We start from the raw sequence: 24,289 nt of genomic DNA, 5'->3' as shown, positions 1-24,289 counted from the left end.
TATTTGAACAAAAGAGAGAACATTAACAAGTAAAGGTTCTTACATAATTCCATGAATCCACCCATACTGCACCTATGTACCAATTTTGCTATTACTACAAGACTAAGTGAACCCTACAAGAATCACATAATACATCTATGCTTGCTTTGCTACATCTCCCACCCAGGCACAATCCATTCACTCACTCTTAGCATGATGATGGTGGGAACGGAAAAAAAAAATGATATTCACACATCGACAAATACTACATCTATCTCAGATGCAGCCACACATAACAAGATGTCGGTGGTGGAAACCATGATTGCAAAAGTGTAAAATCTGTAACCATATTAAGGAGAGACATCAACAGGACATAATCCCAGCCTTTCTTCCCCTCAGTGTTTTGTTTTGATGATTTGTGTCTAAGAACTTGAAAATGGAAGGTATTTATCTCTTCTGAATCTACTTATTATTACTTTGAATGTGTGTAATTTATTGTTATTTTGTACCTCTTTAAAAGGAAAAAGGATGGAATGGTGGGAATGGAATAGTCTGTGTCAGTTGAAATTTTACAATTGTTCCCCAACTCTTGGTCCTTAGAAAGTTAGGCCTTTGAAGTTCTGCAAATAGAGACAAATCTGAGTAATTGGGAGGCCATCAGGGTATTCCTCTCAGTCAAGAATGACATAACAAAAATTCTGATCTGATTGGAATTTTGAGGGGCTAGTTGTCTCCTCTGGACAGCTTACAGTATGTGTTGAGCTTTGGTAGATTAGTGAATACAAAGACGAATAAAGGGGAAAGAGGGAATGTAATAGAATAAGTATCCTTGTAAAGAAGAGAAAAATAAAAGAACATGACAGAGAAGATATTTTTACCTACCAGTCTGTGTGTAACTCGAACTGAGGGAGAAAAACACACACTGAAAGAATATAGGGAAAAAGTGGAAAACTCTTAATAGATATTGATAAGGAGACAACTTGAAATGTTTTACTGTAAATAAGTTTGGTACAGTCCTCATCTGGTTTGGGAGGGGTTGAATGGATTATGGTTGTTCACGTTATTTTAATAATCTTTTGATTTAGCCTTATTTTCTCCTACACTGTTAGTAAATAATGTTATCCTAGGTCTTGTTATCCATTGAGAGTACTATTTTTAAGTACAAGTATAAAATGCAAACCTTAGAAAGGAGAGCGGGGAAGGCAATGGTGAGAGTGAAAGGGAAAAATACATTTTCTGTCTAGGAATTTACTTTATGTTTAAAGTCAGGAGAAGTGGGATGAATTGCCCTGCTTTCTATCTACAATTAAACTGTTGCCTGTATTAACTTTAGCTATTGGACACTCTCTGATATGAATGAGGCCATATTCTTACATCCTGGGACAGTCGAGTTTTTGCCCAGCTGAGGACTGACTACACTGGACCATTGAAAAGCCCAAGCTCCAGTTTGCACATCTATAGCAATGTGAGCTTATTTTCCTTTGCACCGACCTTTTCCTAAGACAGACGCTCAACCTGCTCCACCCAGTGCTACCTTCAGCAGGGGACTAATCTCCCCCTTTTACCAGGCATCATTTGCATAAAGGAGAAGCCAATTTAAACTACCCGCCCCTTGTGCACTGATGTGGCCCTTCAAGACTACTATTCCTAGCATGCAATGCTTCCACCGCCTGCAGAGTATTGAATGCTGGGATCTATAGTCTTCAGATGGAACTTTGGCCACGTCGAACACCAACTTCCTCCGCCTCTATACGTTGCGCATGCGCTCTTCTTTCCTTCCCCCCGAACCGCTCCCCGTCTGTCTCTTCCAGCTCACGCGCCCCCTGCTGCTTCAGCAGAGGCTGCGCGTGACTGCTGGGCCGTGAGGCCAAGTCTAGCGAACTGTCAACGGACGGGGGGGGCGGAAGAAGAGAGAGGGGAGGAAGCGCGCATGCGCCGGTTGGGTTCTGCCACTGCCATCGCCGCCCTCGTGCCCGCGGCGAGGTTGGCGTTTGATCGCAGTGCGCGCGACCGCCGCGGGGGTTGAGTCAATTCTTGGAGGAAAAGGGGGAGAGGAGCACGCGCGCCCACGGAGGGGGAACGAGGCGGCGGCCGCTCGGTCCGGACCCCAGCCGAGTTCGGCCAGACCTGCTCCCCTTCCCCGGCGTGAGCGAGCGGCGCCTCTGCCCGGCTCCTCCTCCCCTCCCCCCGCGGCAGCGAGCGAGCGAGCGAGATGGCGGCCGCTGGGACTCTGGCTAAGCACGAGCAGATCTTGGTGCTCGATCCGCCCACCGACCTCAAATTCAAAGGTACGAGCGGTGGGGGCCGAGTCGCCCGGTGCCGAGAGGCTGCGGGGTGGGTGGGAGCCGGGCCCGGGTTGCCCCTGCGTGGGTATCGACTTCCCCGGGGTCGCGGCGGCGGCAAGGCCCCGTCCCGGTCTCCCTGCGGAGCGGAGAACCAGAGCCGGTGACCGGGACGCGGCTCCGCCGCCGCCATCTTGAGATCCCGCAGGGAATCGTGTGTCTCGGGCCCGGCCTGCGCCGCCTCCGCGGGCCCGGCTCCGACCCAGGCCGCTCCCGGGGAGAGGCGGGCAGGTGCCGCAGCAGCCGCCCCGCGCTGCATGCCGCCCCCACCTAGTGCCTGGAGCGGGGAGCCGGGCCCCTCCGCCCTCCCGCCGGGAGCGGCTGCGCCGCAGCCAGGCCCTTAAACCTCCCCAGACTGCCCAGCCGAGGGGACGGGGCAGCCCGGCCTCCATCGCCCGGGAACTGGTGGGGGACGCGCTGCATCTCTGCCCTGTCCGCTCTCGGGGCGGGTCTCTGGGCACCGGCGGGAGTGACGGGGGGCTCACAGCGGGGATTGTCCCCTACCCCAAACCAAAACCTGCGTGGCGCGTCTTCCCCGGGGAGCAGGTAGGAGAGGCCGGGGGGAAGGGGGATGCAGCATGTGTGAGGAGAGACGCTCCCCCTTTCCTAGGGTGTCCTCAAGTCTATTTGTTCCCTGTCCGTAGGCGCGCTCTGCTTGCGGCTGGGTTAAGCCCAGCTGTTAACAAGGGTTTGTAGCGGAGAGGGAGTGGTGCTATTTTGCACCATTATCTGCTGGTATCACTAGGGGATCTGCAACGGCACGCTCCTTTCCCAGATGGAGTTTGACCCTTTTGGGAGGGCAGATGACACGATGCTGGCGTCTTTCAGAGCAGTTTTAGGTTAATCCTTCAGAGTGTCTCAGCAGGCAGTTCATTAACTTTTGGTAATGAAGAAAAGGAATGTGAGAATTGCAAAAGCTTCTGTGTGTCAGATATTTATTTGTGGGGAGCTCGCTATGTAGTGTTACTAAGACTGGCTTAAAACAGTTCCGTTAAAATAGGTTCTGATTAATTACGCTGTTCTCTGATAAACCCCAGCTTTAATAGCGAGGGGGGTTCTGAACAGACACACATTCAGTTGCTAGGACGACAGGCCCCTTGGAAGGTGAGGACCAAAAGAAAGTTGTGCTGTGATAGTCATAATTATGTGGTAATTTTCAGTGCCCACAGATTGACAATGGGCACTAAGTGTAACAATTTATTAGTTAAAGCTTTTACTCTGAAACAAAATGGTTACTGTTAATTTGGGAAAATATAAATAAACCTAATTGCATAAATATAAATTCCTTAATTCTTCAAATAGCATCAGCAGTTTTTGTACTTCTTAGCTAATCCTTTAATCTTTCTTTGTATTTAACTTTTTACTTTTAACAGTGTTAATTTTTCACATTCATTTTCTATGTATAGTATTTTGGGGAGCAGGGCAGTCTTTTCTTGTGTTCTTTGGGAAATTTTAGAATCATTTTGGTGGCTTATTTGTAGGACCCTTTAAATGGGCTAGCAGAATAAACTGATGGGATCTTGTATCTTACAGAGAACAACTGTGTTCCTGAAAAATAGCTTTAGGTAGCCCACATTTTCTCAACAGTGCTTAAAGCTTGCTTATTAGAGAAGAGAGTTTTATAACAAACTATAATTTTCATATCAGAGATTTGAATTATTCTCTACCCATTTAGTCAATTAAAAAGAAACCTACAGGAATGCGCTCACTTTAATATTTTTGGTAGAACTTTTTTAATTGCATATTTTCTGATACACCCAAAATTGTAGAGGTTTTTTTTTTCTTTCTATATTGTTAAAATACTGCCAGGTTTTATAAAGTCTCTCTGAGTTAGCACGCCCCAGAATTGTACATGCTCTTAGAGAATGGCTGCACTGTATTATACATTTCAATACCCTGTTGTCTCCCAAGAAGAGTAGAAAGAGGGTACACGCATGCATACTAAACCAAAGCTAGTATGTACAATTGCAGGCATATCAACCTAGAATGTCTCACTTAGCCAAAAGTAAGCAACATTTACTGGGTATAAACAGAACTGTTGAGATGTAAGAGATGCTGTCCTTGAATCATCATTGGATTGCAAAATCTATAGGACAGATATGAGTAAGCAAAGAAATAGTCTCAGGATGTATCTTCAGAATGGGAGATATATGAATTATTTTAAGTGTAAACTTAAACTTTATTTAGATAAGTACAGGTGTTGGAAAGACTTTTGTGGAAGGGAATATTTAAATAGAACATGAAGCAAAATGGGGCCTTCGATGACTGTATAGAAGGACCAAACCTATTGCATTTCAGATACAGCAGGTCAGTTCACTGACTCTACATGCCATCTCAGTATGTGTACTTTTATGTTAAAATACATCAGAACAATGTGCAATTAACAACCATGTTTGTGTATTACAAAACACTGTTTCTCCAATAATATAACTTAGAAAGCTGGGGGCGGGGAAGAGATTGTAAGTAATATATTCTCCTTTTATACCACTTAGACAAGCTGATAATAGGTAATGTACCTTAAAAGAGGTTCTCTTTCAAATCCAATGTGGCAAAAGTGTATTGCGTTGGTAAAAAGAATAGTGTTTTACTGTGATTGCCACTGATTTGCTGAAGTTCTTTTGATGGGGCAGAAAAGAAAGTGGTTGATTGATATAGCATTCCTAAAATCAAACATTTGATGTGCACACTAGACATCCAGATTGGGATTTTTACAGAGTCCAGAACAAAAACAGGTTATTTTTTTGCTCCCAAAGGATTTACTTTCTGACATTGGTGATAGTTGAATGAGGGTATGATATGTGTTAACATACTTTGGCATAAGCAGTGAGTTGCATTCAAAAATAAGCATGTACCAGTCTTGTCAGGAAGCTCTGAGCAGCGTCCAGTAAAATGTTCCTGGTTTTTGCTTTCTTTACAGATGAGAAAGATGGTCAGCATCTTCGCTAACTGATTTAATTACTCAGAACCTTAACAATTGCTGCATAAGGTCTGAATGGAAAGGTGTTACCATTTGGGGTTCATGTAGGTTGAAGAAAATATCTGATGGTGGCTGATGTATGAAATATCCCCCCCTCCCCCCCGCAATGAATGAAAGACTAGCATCCAGTATTTGTAGCCCCTAGATATTTCAGTCTTAATAGCCTCTTGCTTGCTGAGGCAAAACTAGTTTTCTCTTCTGATGTAGTGGGCAATAGTTGATCCTATGAGATTTTGGCAGTCATCAGATTTACTCATTACATGGTTGTTCTCATAAGTAGATCTCAAAACACTTGATGAAAGGAAGTATAATTAAAACCTTTTTTAACAAATGGGGAAACTGAGGCACAAAGTTGACGTGATTTCCTGAATGAGCCACTGACAGTGCTGAGAATGGAACCCAGGTCACTTGCCTCTTAGTCAGATGCTTTATCCACTGAACCATACTACCTTCCTAAACCAGTGTATTCTTCCATCTATCAGCCTAAAACATTTTGTTTATAACTTGAGATCCGAGAAGGTACAGCTATAGTGCCTTGGTATTTGATCGGAAGATTGAAAATATATTATTTGCTTAAAATCCACTAGTTTGGAAAGTGGAACAACTTCACTGTATAGTTAAGGCTCTTTCACGTCAACCATGCAGATACTGATACATTTAGTAATTGTTGTTAAAGCTCTGAATTGCCATGGGATCTCAGCATGGTCTTCATTAAATTGATAAAGGCTTTTTTTTAACCTTTAAAAGGTATTTATGATTGTGAGAGTTTAATTGGAGTTACTTTTTACGTGTCAGTCCTTTTTTTCTTATCTAAGAGCTGCTCCAGCTTTTAAAAATATAATTGTCAATAATAAACAAAGTATGTGTTTTGCATACACTACCTACATTTCTTCAAATGTTGTGTCAGGGTTCACCATTAACAAGTACATTTCCCAGACCTGAAGTAGAGCCCAGTGTAAGCTCGAAAGCTTTTCTGAGGGTACGTCTATACTTACCTCCAGGTTCGGCGGTAAGCAATCGATCTTCTGGGATCGATTTATCGCGTCTTGTCTAGATGCGATAAATCGATCCCGGAAGTGCTCACCGTCGACGCTGGTACTCCTGCTCCGCAAGAGGAGTAAGCGGAGTCGACGGCGGAGCCTGCCTGCTGCGTGTAGACCCGCGCGGTAAGTACCTTGTAGTTCGAACTAAGGTATTTCAACTTCAGCTATGATATTCACGTAGCTGAATTTGCGTATCTTAGTTCGAACTGGGGGGTTAGTGTGGACTAGCCCTGACTCACAATAGAAGTTAGTCCAATAAAAGATGTTACCTCACCCACCTTGTGTCTCTTAATATCCTGGGAATCACTTGGCTACAACACTGCATTAACAAGTCACTCGTTTTGCTAGTATTTAATAGCTGTGCTCCTGGCCATGCTGGTAAAACATTACTACTTGTTCTAAGTCTTTCAAGTAACAATGGAATATTACACACATTTAATTTTGAGTAGTTTGTATATTTATATCACCAAATATTTTCTCACTCCTTTTAAATTTTAAAAAAATCCTTTAGTTACTAACATATCAAATTATTAAAAATGAAAAAAACCTAAAATTCAGATTTTATAATGAAGATTTTTTACCTTTCCTCAATTTGGACAATGAAAATAGATTAGTCACCTTCATTTTCTGGCTCTCTTACATTAGCATAATACTGCTCTATTAGTTGCAAACACTGCAGAGGAGTGTTTAAATATAGTCTCTTCACTGGAATTTTAAAAAAAAGGTATGAACATTTCTGTTTACTGAGCCTGAATTTGGGAGTAATTGACTTGATAGTGGCCCTTTAAAGGATTATCAACCAGTATCTTATTTAGGGTGTATATTTAAAATAACTTATTGGCATTGCATAGGAATATTTTAAGATTTAAAAAAATGTTTTCTTTTGAGTAGGGCTTATTCTTGATTCATGTTCTTCATTGAAGATCTTGTTACAGGAATGTGAAATCCAGTTGTTTTTATTGAAAAGGTCACTTACTGGAAAGTGTAAACAAAGTATCATTACAAATATGAGCAAGAGTACAGTGGTGGTGTTTTTCCATTTTGTTCCTGATTTTGTTATGTTTCGGGCTAGAATAAAAACATAAATAAATAGACTGAAATCACCCAGTTACCAGTAATGATCAGTATAGCAGATCAAATTTCATTTCTCATTATCAGTCTGATTTGTAATCTAAACTCATTAGAAGAGTGTAAAATTGCCTCCTGTTATAACCAGTATTCATGAAGATTAACATGTTCAGGTTACATAAAATATTGCAAGGAAACACTTTCTAGTTTGACAAGTATAGATGTCCTTCTGGGATTTCTTATGATTATTAGAACCATATCAAATAAGTATTGGAGTTCAATAGTATGCTTTGTAATCACTGCCTTGCTATTGGTAATGTTGAAAGCTACAGGATATGCATTACTGCAAATCGAGAAGGTTGAATTTAAGAGTAAAAATAGCTCACTGTTAAATCCATCCCCCTGCCTTCAAGATGTGTTGCCAAAATTGGCCCAGGCTATTTCTTTTTGTGTAGGCAGGATTTGAACTCAAATGTAATATGACTGCTTTTTTGAGTGTGCCTAGATTGGGTCATCTTTTGGCTCTGCCCAAAGTGCCAACAGGATTTGTGGCGGATTAGTATTGAATTGTGCAGTCTCAGACTTCACTGTGAAGTAAATGTTCCTGAATAAAAATAACAGAAAATAGTCATACTAGTTGCATTTTAAAAAATCAAAATATTAGATTGCACAGGGAAAATTTGATGAAAATGGTTATGTGCACAATTGTGATTTTATTATTTATAAAATGAACTCTTTTATGCTTAATGTGTTTGTATGCTAAGTGTTAGTAGTGTGTACTGAGATAGATATATCATTCAATGTGAAGTTGAATAAAGTTCAGTGAATAGTCACTGATTTTTTTTTAAGGCCAAAAATGTGACACCTCATTCACAACACAGGCTATAGAGTTTCACCAAGTGATTATTGTCCCAAAATAATCTTTAGTAAGATGAACAGACACTCTTTCCTTAACCTGTGCATTATAGAATTTTAACATTAGCTTTAATAAAATTCTATAATTTTTTGTAGTAGCAATGAAATGAAATGTATGATAAACTAACAATGATTTGTACAGATGTGTTAAGAAAAAATAAAATTCAACATTTAAAAAACTTTGACCAATCAGTATTTACAGGGAAGTGTTGTGACCATTGTCATCTCATAATCACACAATTAGGACAGAACTCAAAATTGAGTAATTGATGGGTTGTACTGCTTTGTCAAGTTAGGAATACTGTAGGTGTATTTGATACTGACTGCTGTTACATTTATTAAAGCTGAAAATAGTGTGACAAGTTATGTTTGTAATAGTGGTATGTCTTACTATTTATTCAGATAGAAAATTTTATCAATAAATATTTAGAGTATTTGTTGTCAAAGGGCTACCTTCTTCTTTCATTGGAATTAACAGGAGTTGTGTTGCTCACTTTATCCCACCTCCAGATGCTTGAGAAACACTATCTATACATGATCCTAGATTTCTCTCAAGTTCTCCTAATCATAGTTTGGGAATGAAACTGACCTTTTTTACTGTTTAAGGCCACTATGGAAAACAGAACCTTGAAGCATAGTCCAAAGAGAGCACTGTGCTGGGAATCCTAGTTCCTTAGCTAAGGGAGTGGCTGTTTCAATGCAGCGCTGTCCTCTAATGGTTCGTTGCTGAATGAGGTGGTTGGTATCCTTATAAACTTCTGGCCAGTTTAGTTATTTGATTGATAGCTGTCTTGTAAACTTCTAAAGCACTAGCCATTTAAAGGATTGAAATATACTCATCTTGCCAGTTGCAAAATCAAGTTGGAAGAAAAGGCTGAGGAGAGCTTAGTTCATACTAAAATAGTAAGGAAAATTATGAAATATATGAACCGTTAAGGGACTAATGATAGATTGGTATTAACTTTCTCCACCCATACTGGAAGTTCTCAAATGAGACAACTGTGATCTTAAAGTAAACCAAACACAGACACATTAATTTCACACAAAATCAACAGAAAGTTTGCCGAGTAATACAAGTTGTAGCATTTTGCACAGTTCTTACTGAAAATAGGAAGGTAGAAACACGAGTATGGTATATTGTAGTTAAGAAATTCCACTTTTTTTCCCCCCTTAAGTTATAAAACTTAATTTCTGATATAACAAAGATGCAATTTATTCTTGGGGTGGTGGGTATTTATAACAATCTTTGATTATAACATACTTGATTATAATGTATTTGGGCATTGATTTCTGAGGGGAGAAGAGCTTTCAGTGAAGCTTTCTTGTGCTTTTTAGCCCAAAAGTGAAAGTTTTGATAAAATTTTGTTTTGTAAAATTCATTTTGCCTATGTTTTGAATAATGGGATGTGGGCTTTCGGGGAGGGAGTCCTTCCCCCTTGACTTTATTATGCTTTAAATCATTTAATTTAGAAATGAAACTACCAGCACATGGTATTCAACTTGAATACAGTTGGCAGCGAGGTTTGGAGAAGTCTTTCTTGTATGCAGCTGTGGTGGCAAAAAAAAGTATATTAGATACTTGAGTGAATTTTTAAAAAGATAAAGAATAACACAGAAAATATATGTTGGCATAACTGAGTATAGTCTTGCTTGGAGTAACATCTAGTTTGACACTTAAGAGCCCAAACATGTCTGGAGAAGGTGGCTTGAAGTATGGTGATAGTTAAAGATGCCTAGAGATCATAAAAAAATAGGTTTTAGCTTTGAAAGAAGTTGGAAAAGCTTGCCTGAAATATTTAAAATTCTAGATTGTATTTCTACATTGTCTTGTAATACAAAGTGTGGGCGGGGGGCTCTCAGTGAAATCGGTCATGTAAACTTAGAACAAATCAGAAATACTGTTCCATGCACATAGCCCCTGGAGTTGAATTCATTGCTTCAAGAAGTTACAGTCAAATACCGGAGCTAAATTTAGAAAAGGATTAGATAATTCTATTAATGCTTTTGATGTTGTTCATGCTAAAATAGGGGTTATAATTTTGATTGAAATGGAGGTTCTTTTATCTTTGCGGTTTTCATGATATCTAGCATATGCCATTTCACTTCCTTGTCATAATTTTGGTTAGGGTTTTTGGGTATGGAGATGTGTGTAATATATAAAATTAAGATACCCAATTTTGAAATAAACTGTGGTACTATTGTGCAGTATAGACCTGATTTTTCCAAAATCTTGTTATCTGAACCTAGTCCCTCATGCTGGGAAGGGATTTGCATACCAGAGCATCTGGTAAATAAGCACCCTGACTTTCACAGTAAGCCAAAAATCAAGCTAATCCCATTTCAAAATAAGACCAAAACAAGCCAATCCCTAAGAACCCCAATAGTTTGTAACTAGATCCCCCGGTGTGCAGTCTGGGACTGTGGTGAGCCCGCTATGCACCCCGGAGTCTCTTTGCCCCTTTGCCCCTGCTTGCCCCCCTTTGCCTCTGCTTGCTGGGAGCCAATCAAAAAAGAAACAACAAGCTAAAGACTAGCCAACAAGCAACTCACAAGCCAATTAAGCCAAAACCAAGCCCAATTTCATGCTTTTTTCCCACGGGTTTGGCATGTCAGCTGCAGGGAAGGCTATCTTACTGTGAATGGTTCCTGCAGCAGCGCAGGTACCCCCCTCTGGGGCTATTTGGAGGTGCAGGAAAGGCTGTGGTCCTGGTGGGAAAGAGCAGAGTCTGGGCTGAGGGTCTCGGCTCTGCTCTGCCAGGACCTCAGCCTCCCTCCTGCAGCTTGTGCCTGCAATAATGGAGAGGCAGGAATGGCAGCACAGTCTTCTGTAGCTTCACTATCACTGGAGTGAGTGAGCAGACAGACCTGTGACCGTGGAACTGTAGAGGGCTTCCTGTGCTGCTGCTCCTACCTTATTGATAATCTGAACTTCTGATTATCTGAATAAAATCCTGAGTCCCTCCTGCTATTTGGATAATTGGGAGTATGCTGTATTAGTTTTACTTGATGGAATGTGATTTGAGGATACTGAGAATTGTTTCATAGTTCTATATCAGATGGAGTAAGTTGCTAACAAGAGTACTATTTTTTTTTTTTAAAGCAGATGATCTAGCACTTCCCTGAGTAACTTAAAGGCAGGTTCCATCAGTGCCCTAAAAACTAACTGTTGAAGACATGAGTATCAGTCTGTTTCTTTACACTTCGAATGAATCTTTGCACCTCTGGGTGAAAACTCACAATGTGTTTGACTTCTGCCCATGAGCCTGCAGTAAGATATTTGTACATTTAGAGAGCTTGTACTTAAATGGCCTATTGGATAGAGCACTCAACTGGGAGTCAGGAGACCTGAGTTTTATTCCCAGCCCTGCCACTCTCCTGTTTGTTGACCATGGGCATGTCACTTCACCTCCCTGTTTCCCCAGCTGTAAATTGGGGACAATTATACTGACCTCTTTTGATATCTTTGATATCTACTGATTGAACATGCTATGTAAGAGCTAGGTATTATTATCTAGGCCTGCATTTAAAAGATATGACACTGAAGCCTGTTGAGAGTGGACTTTGTGCATTGTGTCAGGTGGAGGTTGGAGAGCAGCAACAAAAAATGAATCTCATTTGATTTAAAAAAAAAAAACAAAAAAAAACTTGCATGGGCTACTTGCTGTTAGAGAGCAAAAAAATCTCACTTCCAAAGTCCTCAATAACATAAATGTATACACGTGTCTCTGTTCACAGCAGGAGCAGAAATATGAAACTTGCAAAAAGTTGCTTTCACTCTGTTGCTGAAACTTAACACATAAGGGAAGCAGTGATGACCCGGAGAGTGCTTTTTGAGTTCTTGCATTAAGTTCAGTACTTTGAATGTTCCTTGCTTTGAGGCTGGTCTCCTTGATAGCAAGTTTTTGTAGAATGCTAGTCCCCGGAATAAGTGTCTTGAGGTACAGTAGCTGATTTTGATTAGGCTTTTTGTGGAGAGACTGAGTAGTTTGGCACCAGGGCCATAATAGTTGGTAGTCTGAGATGATTAAAATGAATTTTTCTGATTCCTTCTATATCATTTTAAGAATAGTTTTCCTGTTGCAGCAGAGGCTAGAAATATGTATGAGAACTAGCCTGGAAGTTCCATTTTTGAGAAGGCACTTATGCCTTGTGGTGCTGCTTATCGGACATGTTGAATAAACTTGAAACCTTCGCTGTGCTTCAGCCCCACCAACGGTTAGTAGTATATCAGGTGAAAACCTTATGGGTCCTCTCTTTCATTCTCAGTGGTTCATTCAGTTTTGTTATACCAGTCTGGCATTCTGTGTGTGGTTTCTAGAAAAAGAGTTCCTGGGAGTATCTCTGCTTAGTTCATCAGTTATTTGGTTTACTTGGATTAGGCAACATGTTGCAGTTCCCGTGGTAAAGGATCATGCCGTGGCCAGTACACTACCGAAATATAATGGTTGATCACATATACTTAGCAGTAGCTGACCTGGCCTTGGAAATCACTTGTTTTATTAAACATTCACATTTAGCAGTCCTAAAATATTTCTTGCCACTCTTCTGTTGTCACAGCAATGAGAGAGCTTTTGGAAGGGGAGAATATTTTATCAGTGTAAAATTTTGAAAGACTTATTTTCTCTCTCCCACTGTACCCTGGGAGGAATAAGAATTGTTCAAAATGGTAAAAGTTTACAATAGATGTGGAGTCATACTATGCAGTAGGAGTAACATTACCATCAAGTGAAAGTAGGATGTGAGTTTGGAATTAACAAAAAGAGATGTGGACCTTTAATATAAATAACTGAAAATGAGCCTCAAAGAAAACTTGTCACTCTGCTAAATGGATATTTGAGGAATATCTTTCAATAAAGCCGGGAAGGTGCAGCAATTGAATATAAATCAGGCTTACTGTCTTGGCTTTAGAATTTAAAAGCACAACTTAATTTAAGACTTAAGTAGTTCTCGCAAAAAGGTACTTATTTTCTTACTAGGTATTGGTTTGTTTGGCTTATCACCCTGTCAAATTACAAATTTGAATTTGAATTTCAATTTTAAAACATCATAATATTGTATTTACACAATAAAGCATAACTGTTGATTGTGAGTACCGAAGCACTTCATTAAAGTTCTGTTGAAGTGTAAGCATGCATAGTTATAGTAATATAAATATTTCACAGCTGGGATAAAGGAGTTCTCCCCAATGATGTTTCAAATTACCATCAACTATACAGAGTTGTTTTGAGTACATATGATCTTTTGCGTATTAAGTGGTTAATGTTGTACTTATAGGATTCATCATGCCACTGACACCATCAACTGAGTGTCAGGTTTTTGGACCAATATGAGGTTATAAACAAGGATTCTTTGAATGGGAATTTACTGCTCTGTCAGGTTTGAAACTGCTAAGCTTTTTTCTGGCTAAGAAGCAGGCAAAAAGTTTCCCTTTTAGATTTTTCTTTTTCCCCACCATGTGGCCTGTCAGTACCCCCTACAGGCATGCCTGGTAAACTGCACTGCTGTTGCTTCTCAGTTTTACCTCTGCCAGAGGTAGACAGGATCTTTCTGTGGGTTAAAAATAGAGCTTGTCCCCCTCATAGGGAAAATCTTTGGCAGATCTACTAGCAATCTGCATGATGACTGACAGCCCGTCAGGATGGGGAGCTAGGTGGAATCTTATATAACACATGGCAAGTGGTGTACTCTTCTGGAGTCCTAGTCTAGACTCAACCTTCTGGAATTGTGTGGATGCAAGTGTCAGGTTGTTTTCAAAGGTGCTCTGAGTCACACATTTATGAGGAGAATGATATAACTACTACCAGAGCTTAGCTCATGTTTAAGAAGAACAAACAGCAAAAGATTGTATTGCAGATGTTGGAATACCTGGATTTGTGACTCAGATACCGATAGGCTGAATGTCAGCCATAATGAGCTGGAATTGGGAGAATCAGAGCTAACCAGCAAGTCTTCAGGCAAATTATATAGAGTCGGTTCCTTCTGCAAGTGGAGACTCATGTTGCAATCCAGTTCAGAGGGAAGATAACCAAATTCTGCAAATATTTTCACTAAGAGGCTACAGTGGATGCACTACCACTTCCCTAATTTGATCTGCGATCATGCCTTTTTGCTGTTACCCTTTGCATCCAGATGGTCAAAGGGGTTAGCTTGGTAATACTGATTTCCTCTTCTGTCCCACATGCCCCTGCCTTCCCAGATAGAGTGTCCTCCGTAGGTTAGTACTAATCTCTTGAGATCTCATCTACTGCACACCTTTGACCTACCCAAACCCGCAGTGTGTGAAGCTTGCCTTGTGGAAACTGAACCACCGTGCCTCCTAGAGTAGACTGTGAAATACTCTCAAGTTGCTTGATTTCCTTGTTAGATTCAGAAAATTTTCTACCATTTTGGCCATCCATGGAATTTCAGGAGGAAGACAAATCCCTGGAGATTGTCCATGAAGGACATTTTGGACATCTCTTTAAATTGTTTGCAGAAGGATCTGAGTTCCAGTTTCTTGAAAGTGCAAGTCTAAGCAGCAAATAGTAGGTATCTCATTATTTCCTGTGCCATCAAGCTATTTCACCTGTATGTAAGGCCCTACCTAACTTGTGATATTGCAGAAAATAGATAACGAAACAAAGAAATAACAATTACAAAAACCCCAAATGCACTGGCCATCTCTATTTTTTCCCTTAGAAGTGAGCTTTCTTCCAAACTTTACATGCTGTCCAAACAAACAAAAATCCACATCAGACTGTTGGGGTCTCAAAACTATCAGTTTTTCCACAAACATACATTCCCTTCCTTCATCCATCTTTTCATCCTTCCTTGCTCTGGGACCAGCAAACTGGCAGTGAAGAACAGCACTGCAAGCCTCATTTCTCCATAAACATTCGCTCTTTTTCCTGAAGATATATATTTTTTTGGAGATGCTCATTCGAGACATTTTCTTAATATTGGTCTGGCCCTATAACTAGTGTGTAAGGTGGGATCTTTGTGGGGGATAGGATGTGTTCTGTGGTCTTTCCTGGAAACTCCACACAACTAGTTTGTCTGATGTGATCGAGAATGGGGAGCCAGTGGAGGGACCCAAAGAGAAAGGTGACATGGTCAAGCAATGAGTCAGGAAAATAGTCTTTGCAGCAGTGTTTGGAATGAATATAAGTGGGGCAATATTGCTTAATGATATAGAATAATATGACCTATTACTCTGTTTTGCTTAAAGCAGTACATCTAATCATGTTTTTTAATAATTCTGTACTGTATTTAAAACATGATATACAGTATCAATCCTTTGCAGATCAAAAATACTGACTTTACATTGATTTGAAGTCTTATTTTACTATTTGAAAAATGTTTACAAAATGATAGAATGATGCCATAATCGTTTATGGGAAATGATTGTATTCTTTATACAGAACCCCATTAGTGGGATCCATCTGCACTAAATCCAGGAGCCCTCACTGTTTTGTATTTTTGGTTCCTTAGGAAACATCCCTGGGAACTCTGTTACATTAGTTGTTGCCGGGTGCAATGGCAGAAACTGGGGGAAAAAAAGATCAGTTTTAAGACTTACCTGCCTTGTGGGAAAAGAGTATGTATATCAGACCCCTGTGCCCAATGACTTAAATGTTCGGGTGACGAGCACTTGTACAAATGATGCTCCATCTTCCTCCAGTTTGTTTATTAGAACCTGAGAGGTGAAGGAATACTCTTTCCCAGTTCGCCATAATACAAATCTTCTTAGGTTAATGGCTCCAAAAGGGACAAGAAAAGGCCAAGGAAATGCAGAGGATCCTCATATTTGTCTTCTGGGAGCAAGGGCAATTTTCTTTCAGACTTGGGACTAGAACCTACAGAGAAGGAACCTCAGAATCATTTTTTTTGAGTAATTTGGAACTATTCTCAAGAGTATTATGTGGACCTTATATACTCCTCCAGATAACCCTCTGAAAAAAGCATTGGAGGAAGTGGTCGAGAAGAAGAGTCCACTACAAGTTAAATCTGTTCTGATTTATACTCCCTAAAGTTGATGGGAACCCTAATGTCTGGTTAAAGAAATGGCAATAATAAAGAATAATATAGTAATAAAAAATGAGGTAATGTCAGCAGCCCTTCATACATCCACTACCTTTACATCTTGTGCTAGAGCCATGCAGGCATGGTCAGACTCCTGTTGCCTGTTGTCATTCAAGATCATAGATTCCAAGGCCAGAAGGGACCATTACGACTATCCAGTTTGACCTCCTGTATAACATAAGACAGAGAACTTCCCCCAAATAATTCCTAGAGCATATCTTTTAGAAAAACATCGAATCTTGATTTAAAAATGGTCAGTGGTGGAGAATCCACCAGGATCCTTGGCAAATTGTTCCAATGGTTAATTACTGACCATTAAAAAAGTGTGCCTTATTTCTAGTCTGATTTTTGTCTACCTTCAGCTTCCAGCCATTGGATTGTGTTCCACCTTCCTCTGCTAGATCGAAGAGCCCATTATTAAATATATGGTCCCCATGTAGATACTGAGGCTGTAATCAAGTCACCCCTTTACCTTCTGTTTGTTAAACTAAGTAGATTGAGCTCTTTGAGTTTGTCACTGTAAGGCATATTTACTATTCCTTTAAATCAGTCTCATGGCTCTTTTCTGAACTGTGTTCAGTTTATCAACTCCTTCATGAATTGTGGGCACCAGAGCTGGACACAGTGCGAAATAAAAAGAGGTAAAATAACCTCTCTACTCCTTCTCAAGATTCCCCTGTTTATGCATTCCATTATTGCATTAGCTCTTTTGGCATAGTATCACACTGGGAGTTTATGTTCAGCTGATTATCCACCATGACCCTCAGTCTTTTTCAAAGTCACTGCTTTAGTCTTGAGAAAATATGCTACAAATGGCATCCTCAGGGGCCTGGTCTGAGTTTATGGCATGTGTTGTTAGCATGGATGGATCCAATCCATGCAAGGGCAAAGCAATTTTTTGAAATTTTCAGCATAAATTCTTAATATGGGCCTCACATTCTAATCCAAGTGGTACCCATATGCACTCATTGGAGACAGAAAATGGGTGTAGGATTGTTTTATCCAGATGCAAGAGGCATGTTTGAGTTGTTGTGCTGCTCAAATCCCACACCAATTAGAAGAACTTGCTCCTGGAAACTACTGTAAATATTAATTTTGAACTTCCTATTGGGAAATAGTCCAGACAGTACAGAATTAAAAGTTTACTTCATCTAATTATCAGTGTCAAAGACAACCATGTTGTAAACAGTTTCATAATTTAGACTATTTGAATGATGGCAAGAGGGGCATGGTGGTGTGATTTCTTCCCACTGCCACCCCTGCCGGATGAAGTGTGCATCAGCAAGATAGACAGCACTGGAAAGATGTGTTCCTTTCATTGATGGTGTACTTAAAATATTAAGTATGTAGCAACCATCATAGTTATTTCATTGGTTATGACAGTTATCCTACACTTTGTCCTTGAGTTTTTCACATTTATAGACATCTGTAAGACCTACATCTTGTAGCTGGTAACCTCCTGGAATTATCATTCTTCACTTGAGTGTTAAGCAACTGTCATATGAAAGGATGGCTTGCTTTAGGTAGTCATATATTTGCACTGGCACAAGTTTGTGCCCTGTCACAGATGACATGTAACCACTTCTGTTGTGTAGTTGTAGTTGTGCTGAAACATGTAAAAATTGTGCGCTGCATTTTATGACATTGTCCTTGCAACTCAGCCTTTCTCTTTAAATGCTTCTGTGATTTGTAGTTATTTCATTTCATTTCATGGTTGAGAATGTTACATATTTTGCAAAAGAGTTTTCCTCTGTCTTTTAAATGCCTCTCTAAGAAAATATTTTTTGTCTTTTGCTGATTTATTTGCAAGATGAGACTTTTGTTGTGGCTTTTTTTTTTTTTTTTTCCAGAATTGTTTTTTCACAGCTGGGCTTTTTCTTATATAGATCCCTATTACCCTCCACCCCCATCCCGATTTTTCACACTTTCTATTTGGTCACCCTAGGAGAGACCAAATTTAATGGTTCTGCAGACTTTGCCGCTAAAAAGATTTTCCTCCTATCCTGTGTCTCTTTCACCAGAATAGAGTGGAACCAGGTGGTGCACAAGAAACTTTTGCTGATGTAGCTTTGTGGTTTAGGGGTGTAAATTTTTGAGGGGTGTTATTTCAGTACGGGCAAAATCCGAGTGTAGCTGCAGTTTATGCTGGCAAATGTACTTTATGCCTATGTACCTTATTTTGCTTGCCAAACCAGGATAAGTGTTTTTTTGTTTGCAGATTGGATTGACTTAAATCAAAGTGGTTTTAATCACCCAGCAGGAAACCTTGATTTTAAATAATCAATTTTAATAGTTTTTTGCATTTGTAATTTTTATTATTTTCCTAAAGAGAGAATGATTCTCATTAGTTGGTAACCATTAGAACATATTGATTTGCAACTAAATATAGCCTTTATACTACATTTAGTGCTCTTTTTGCTAGTCAGCATGATACGATATGCACATTTACTTCATCAGTTATATAACATAACTTATATTCATTCAGATTCTTAATTTTTACTCTTTTATTATGTTTAGAAAATGGTGAATGATGCATTTTTTATTTATTAGATTAATTTTTTAATTGTTTTGTGTCAAGCTCTGGATGGAAATTCAAATTCAATTAAAATTCACAAAAAAAAAAATTATTAAATAAAATGACTTTAAAAGTGCTGGATAAACCTTTTGTGTGTGTATCAAAACGTTTTGCATTTAATATGGCTTATTAAACAAAGGAGGTATTATCTGTAGTTAGTGAATTGAACTGTTTTGTTTCTGTTCATAGCGTCCTGCAAGGTTTTAGAACTAGAAGATCTCATTCTTGCATCTAGTTTTTATTCATACACTGGGAGAGAAAAATAAACTTTCCTGCTTTTTCAATTCCCAGTGGTTTCTTAACTTTGAACAGAACTAGTTGTGTAAACTGAAATGAAGAAAGCATTCTCTTTGACTCTGCAGAAGAGGCTACTGCTATCAAAAGCTGGTTTAGGACTTCAGCAAACTTTGTTTCCGGTTGCTTAGCAAATGACTTCCATGAGTTCAGCGGTTTGATTTGCTTTAAAACTTGGCAGGAAATATTTATTGCTTAATATTAAAGTTTGTAATTAATTTAAATGATTTTAAAAGATTATAATTTTAGGCCTTACGTAGGTCGTCAATTTCAAATTTATTTTTAAGTGGGTTTATTTTTAAAAAATAAACTTGTGTTTAATTTAAAAAAATAAAATTTATTCATATTTTTTTAAAAAATCATCAATTTGTATTCACCCTCTTTCTGCTATAACCTGCATCCGTGCTAAGATGGTATGCTCATATAACTGTCAGTGTATCTTTTCTAGTGTAGATATTTAGAACCAAGTCTGACCAAAACAGTTACAGGTGTGTTCGATCTTTACAATGCTAGACTAGCCCAAGAACTGAATATCTTTCTCAATGGAAATATGAATCCCACCCAGTCTACCTTGGAGTAGTCCTAGATCTCTCTCTCTCTCGATAGGTAGGTAGCTATATTTCCATATCTATATCTATTTCATAGAACTGGAAGGGACCCCGAAAGATCATCAAGTCCAACCCCCTGCCTTCACTAGCAGGACCAAGTACTGATTTTTGCCCCAGTTCCCTAAATGACCCCCTCAAGGATTGAACTGGGTTTAGCAGGCCAATGCTCAAACCACTGAGCTATCCCTCCCCCCCAGTCTAAACCACATGAGGACAGCTGTGGCTAAGGTGAGGTTGCGTAACAGCCTTCTAAGCGAATTGGCTGGCATTTCATGGGGAGTAAATGCACAAACTCTCTGATCATCTGCTTTAGCCCTCTGTATGTCTGCAGCAGAATACTGCTCCTGTCTAAATCCATTCATCTTGTGTCAAGTTGATTGATGCACAGCTATTTTCAACTGTGCGCATTGTAACTGTCATGATTCGACTCATACCAATACCATGGCTCCCTGTGTTAAGCAACATCACTCTTCCGAGCACCTGTGATAAGTATGCTACAGCCAGAATGGTTGAGAAGATCAGGGCAATCCTGGTCCTACCACTATACGCAGACTTCTTTAACCACGCAAGAGTGCACTTGTCATCGATGCACCTGTTGTGGGCCCACTTGCCCTGCCCAGATTTCTCTGTGATGTCAGTGTGGTATGAAGAATGATCTTCAGCTGATGTCAGAAACCAATCTCTTATAACTGGCCTGACCACATGTATACCTAGCTTTGGTTTGCCAAACTGTTCGTGGGCCCTTCTGAACCGATTTTGAATGAGCCAGGGACAATGTGCAGCCAGCCGTCACGCTTGGGGCTGGCCAGCAGGAAGATCCCAGGTGAGCTGTGGACAAAGACCGAGAATGTTTCACATCACTGACTGCCCTCTTACCAATTTGATGGTGATCTGAGGGTTCTGCACTTTGCTGCTGCGGCAAATTGGCTTGGCAAGCTCCGCATCCAATAAGATGAAATGTAGACATGGTTTAAGTGGAAGCCTCTGTCCATTTTTCCCTGTCCTAACCCTTGTCTTCAGCCAGTTATCAACTCCTCTCCAATCACTCCTGTGTAGGTTGGTGCTGATTCCCTCAGAACCAAGGATTCAGATTGAGAGTTCACAGGATTGTAGAAATGAAGGAAGTGCCATACTGACAGATTAGTGGGCCATCTAGCCCAGTATCCTCTCCAGTCGTGGCTAATACCAGTTACTTCATCTAGAGGTGCTGGGGAATTCCTGTTACAGAAGAACCTACACACAGGGAAAGTTTCATCCCTGATCTCAGGGCTGGGTTATATCCTGAAATTTGAGGGCTTGTATCCTTTTACTTTTTGTTTTATTTAATGAAAACATTGTTCTTTTTGTGCGTGACTTTTCGTTGTAATTTCAACATTTTCACAATAAGATGCAGTAGGATTTTTAAAATGCCATTTAAGAGCTCCAAAGTAGTTGTGATATCTAGAAACTCCGCATGTGAAATTCGGTTAAGAGCAAATTTCATATATATAAAACCTTTTCAATAAAACTATAAGCAGGCATCCTCCCATTCAGTGCTTTTGCTATCTTGCTTACCCACAGCTTGGGGCCAGTTAACCTCTTGGAACACTATAGCTTGGAACACTATAGCTTCCTCTTCTTTCCTCTCTTCATGCCATTGCTACTAGGTGCCATCTGAGGATGGGCTCTGCTTGAAGAGAGGAGCTTATATTGCTGACACTGAAACTATCTCTCTTTGCTTGGCCAACTAGTCTAGTCGCTTCCCTCATCTAGAACTGTAGGGTGTTTTTTTTGTTTTTTGGCAAACATAGTGTTCATCAAGAGCTGTGTGGATAACCATGGAAACTGAATTCTCTTGTCCACAGAATAGGTACAATGTGGGCAACAGCAATTTAAACATTTCTATCTTCTCTGCCAGTTTTTTTTTCTGCCCACATCTGGAAAGACCACTTGAGAGTTAAAGGATTAGTGTGTCTGCCCATTTTGTCCTTGGCAACTCTATCAACAGTCAACCAGCGAGCAATTAATGCATCTCAGTATCACAGAGTTTTACCTGTTATGACTTAAACATTTTACTACTCAAGTATAACAAAGCTATAGAGAGGTTTCTTAATCTTAAATATGCGTTTCTTCTGTTTCTAAGGAAAAATAATGCCATAGTTATTTTAACACTTTGACTATCATATGGTATTTCAAGAAAATTATGGGAAAATAAGCATAGTAACTTTGCTGAAAATGTTTTCTTTTCTGTATTGGCTGTACTATTTTTAAATAATTTGAATCCAAACTATGACTAGTTTGTACTACAGAGGTGTGCACTGGCGTGTGTGTGTGTGTGTGTGTGTGTGTATATATATACACACACACGTTGTCGTGTAACAGAGTACATGTGGGGTCTGGACATTTAACAAGAAGAATATGTACCTTGTTGCATGCTTTGTAATTGTTAATGTTCTCAGGAGATAACAAAAAAAAACTATCAGAAATTGTATTTAAGAGTATTCAGGACTGCATAAGCGAGTTTTTTTGTTTTTTTTTTTTTCCCCCCACCCCTAGAAACATACCTTTTTCTTTTTTTAAACAGGTCCCTTCACAGATGTAGTCACTACAAATCTTAAACTACGAAACCCATCAGATAGAAAAGTATGTTTCAAAGTGAAGACCACAGCGCCTCGTCGATACTGTGTGCGGCCAAACAGTGGAATTATTGACCCAGGATCATCTGTAACTGTTTCAGGTAAAAACAAGTTTGTTGTGCGGCTTTATAGTTCTGATTCTCTTGTTGCAAGATACTACACAAAACACTTTGCCACCTGTCCCTTACCGAAACTATTGCATAACATCATAAACTGTTTTTTTTTTTTTTTTAAAGGGTTGTTGATAATTGTTAGTACAGTCTCTTCAGTATCGTTAAGCTTGCAGGTGCCACCACAACAACTTGTACACCAAAAGTTAATATATGAAAATGAAAATCCTAGATACTGAAATATTTAGCTGTCTTTTACAAACTATTATGTTTCTGACTTAATTTGGACAAGTTAACACATTCAATTTGCCCTTTTTGTATTGACTTTTAAAAAAAAATGTGGTTCAAGATCAGATTATACAGTAAGAAAGGAAATGGGAAGGTGGTGTGATCGGCGTTGGCCCACCTACCCGCTAGGGGGCGGTGGGGAGCTATGAGGTCACTGGCCGGCCTGGGTCACGCCTCCGTCAGCGGGGAATTAGCGGCGGGGCGGCCGCCAGCCAGAGTCTGTAGCGCGCCCCTCAGGCAGGGGAGCGCCGGCAAAGGTCAGTAGCGCGCCCCTCAGGCAGGGGAGCGCCGGCAAAGGTCCCGGCGTGGCTCTGCCGGGTAGGGGAGCGCAGGCCCACCCTACACCACTGCGCTCCAGCCCAGGGCCCTGACAGTGGCAGAACGAGGGTCCCACCACTGGGTCAGCGGGGTCGTCCCGCTACATAGACTCACCACTGTGCAGCTCTGTCCCTGGGCTACTTCCTATCCGATTGCTCGCCCGAATCCCTCTGGTCCCGTGAGTGCGTCGGGGTAGTCCGCTGCTGGCAGCTCCGGCTCCCCGTCAGGCTCAGGCTCCTCCAGCTCCTCTGGGTACTCGGCTGCTGGCAGCTCCCGCTCCCCCTCCGACTCCTCCAGTTCCTCTGGGTACTCGGCAGCGGGCAGTCCTGGCAGCCCCAGTCCGTCCTCCAGGTGAGGTTTCCATGGGTCCAGGGCCTCCCCTGGTGTGGCAGCAGGCTCTGAAGGGAGCAGCCCACGGTCTGTATCTGCCTCCCTCCCTGGTGCTGCCCTAACTGAGCTAAGGGCCCCGCCCTTTATACTTCCTGTTCCACCCCTCCCCTTCCGGGGTTGGAGCAAGCTTGGGCTGGCCCCGCCCACTCAGGCTGAGGGAAAGGCCCTTTACCCTCAGGTTCGGAGGGCAGCCACCCTGGCCCCCTACAGTGGGATAGTGAGGAAAAGATATGATGGGGGATACTGAATTACAATTATAATCTGTTATAATCACTATGATGAGTGTACGGAAGCAAGAGGGGAAGGTGGAAAGGGTCAGAGAAAAATTAATGATGCCCTTGCCCAAGAGAGGCATATTTTTGTTTATAATGCACCCTCAGCTTGTAGTGGGACATCACTTTATGGCTGTGAAGTAATTACACTGTATATGATATCTAATATAGTTAATGATACTTTAAAAATTAGATGAAAACTTAGTTGAATGGATCATATAGTACATTCCATATTTAAAATGATTAAGTGGACCATATAATTAGCTCAATCACAGCATCACAAATCCGCTATTCAATACCTATCTTTTCCAGATTATTTAGGTAGCCTAATACTTTCCATTTATAAAAGGTTCTTAGTCTTTTTAAAGAAGCTCTGACATGTCCATAGTTTGCAGCAGGCCTCTGAAATTCAGCAGAGGGAGCCCTGGGGACTG

At 40.5% G+C, this 24,289-nt stretch overlaps 1 protein-coding gene across 1 annotated transcript in view; it reads left to right on the top strand.

The window, feature by feature from the left end:
- The first annotated feature begins 1,902 nt into the window (after positions 1-1,902).
- The window catches only part of VAPA (VAMP associated protein A), a 44,647-nt gene continuing 22,260 nt past the window's right edge, over positions 1,903-24,289 (top strand). Inside the window, exons 1-2 of the mRNA XM_034762603.1 lie at positions 1,903-2,267; positions 22,426-22,578. Coding sequence (XP_034618494.1) covers positions 2,192-2,267; positions 22,426-22,578 — 229 coding nt within the window. The 5' untranslated portion in view covers positions 1,903-2,191. The remainder of the gene's footprint in view (positions 2,268-22,425; positions 22,579-24,289) is intronic.

The sequence above is a fragment of the Trachemys scripta genome, chromosome 2 (genome assembly GCF_013100865.1).
Source record: "Trachemys scripta elegans isolate TJP31775 chromosome 2, CAS_Tse_1.0, whole genome shotgun sequence".
NCBI classification, from domain to species: Eukaryota; Metazoa; Chordata; order Testudines; family Emydidae; genus Trachemys; species Trachemys scripta.
The sequence above is the reverse complement of the archived record's forward strand: the minus strand, read 5'-3'. Positions and strand labels throughout refer to the sequence as shown.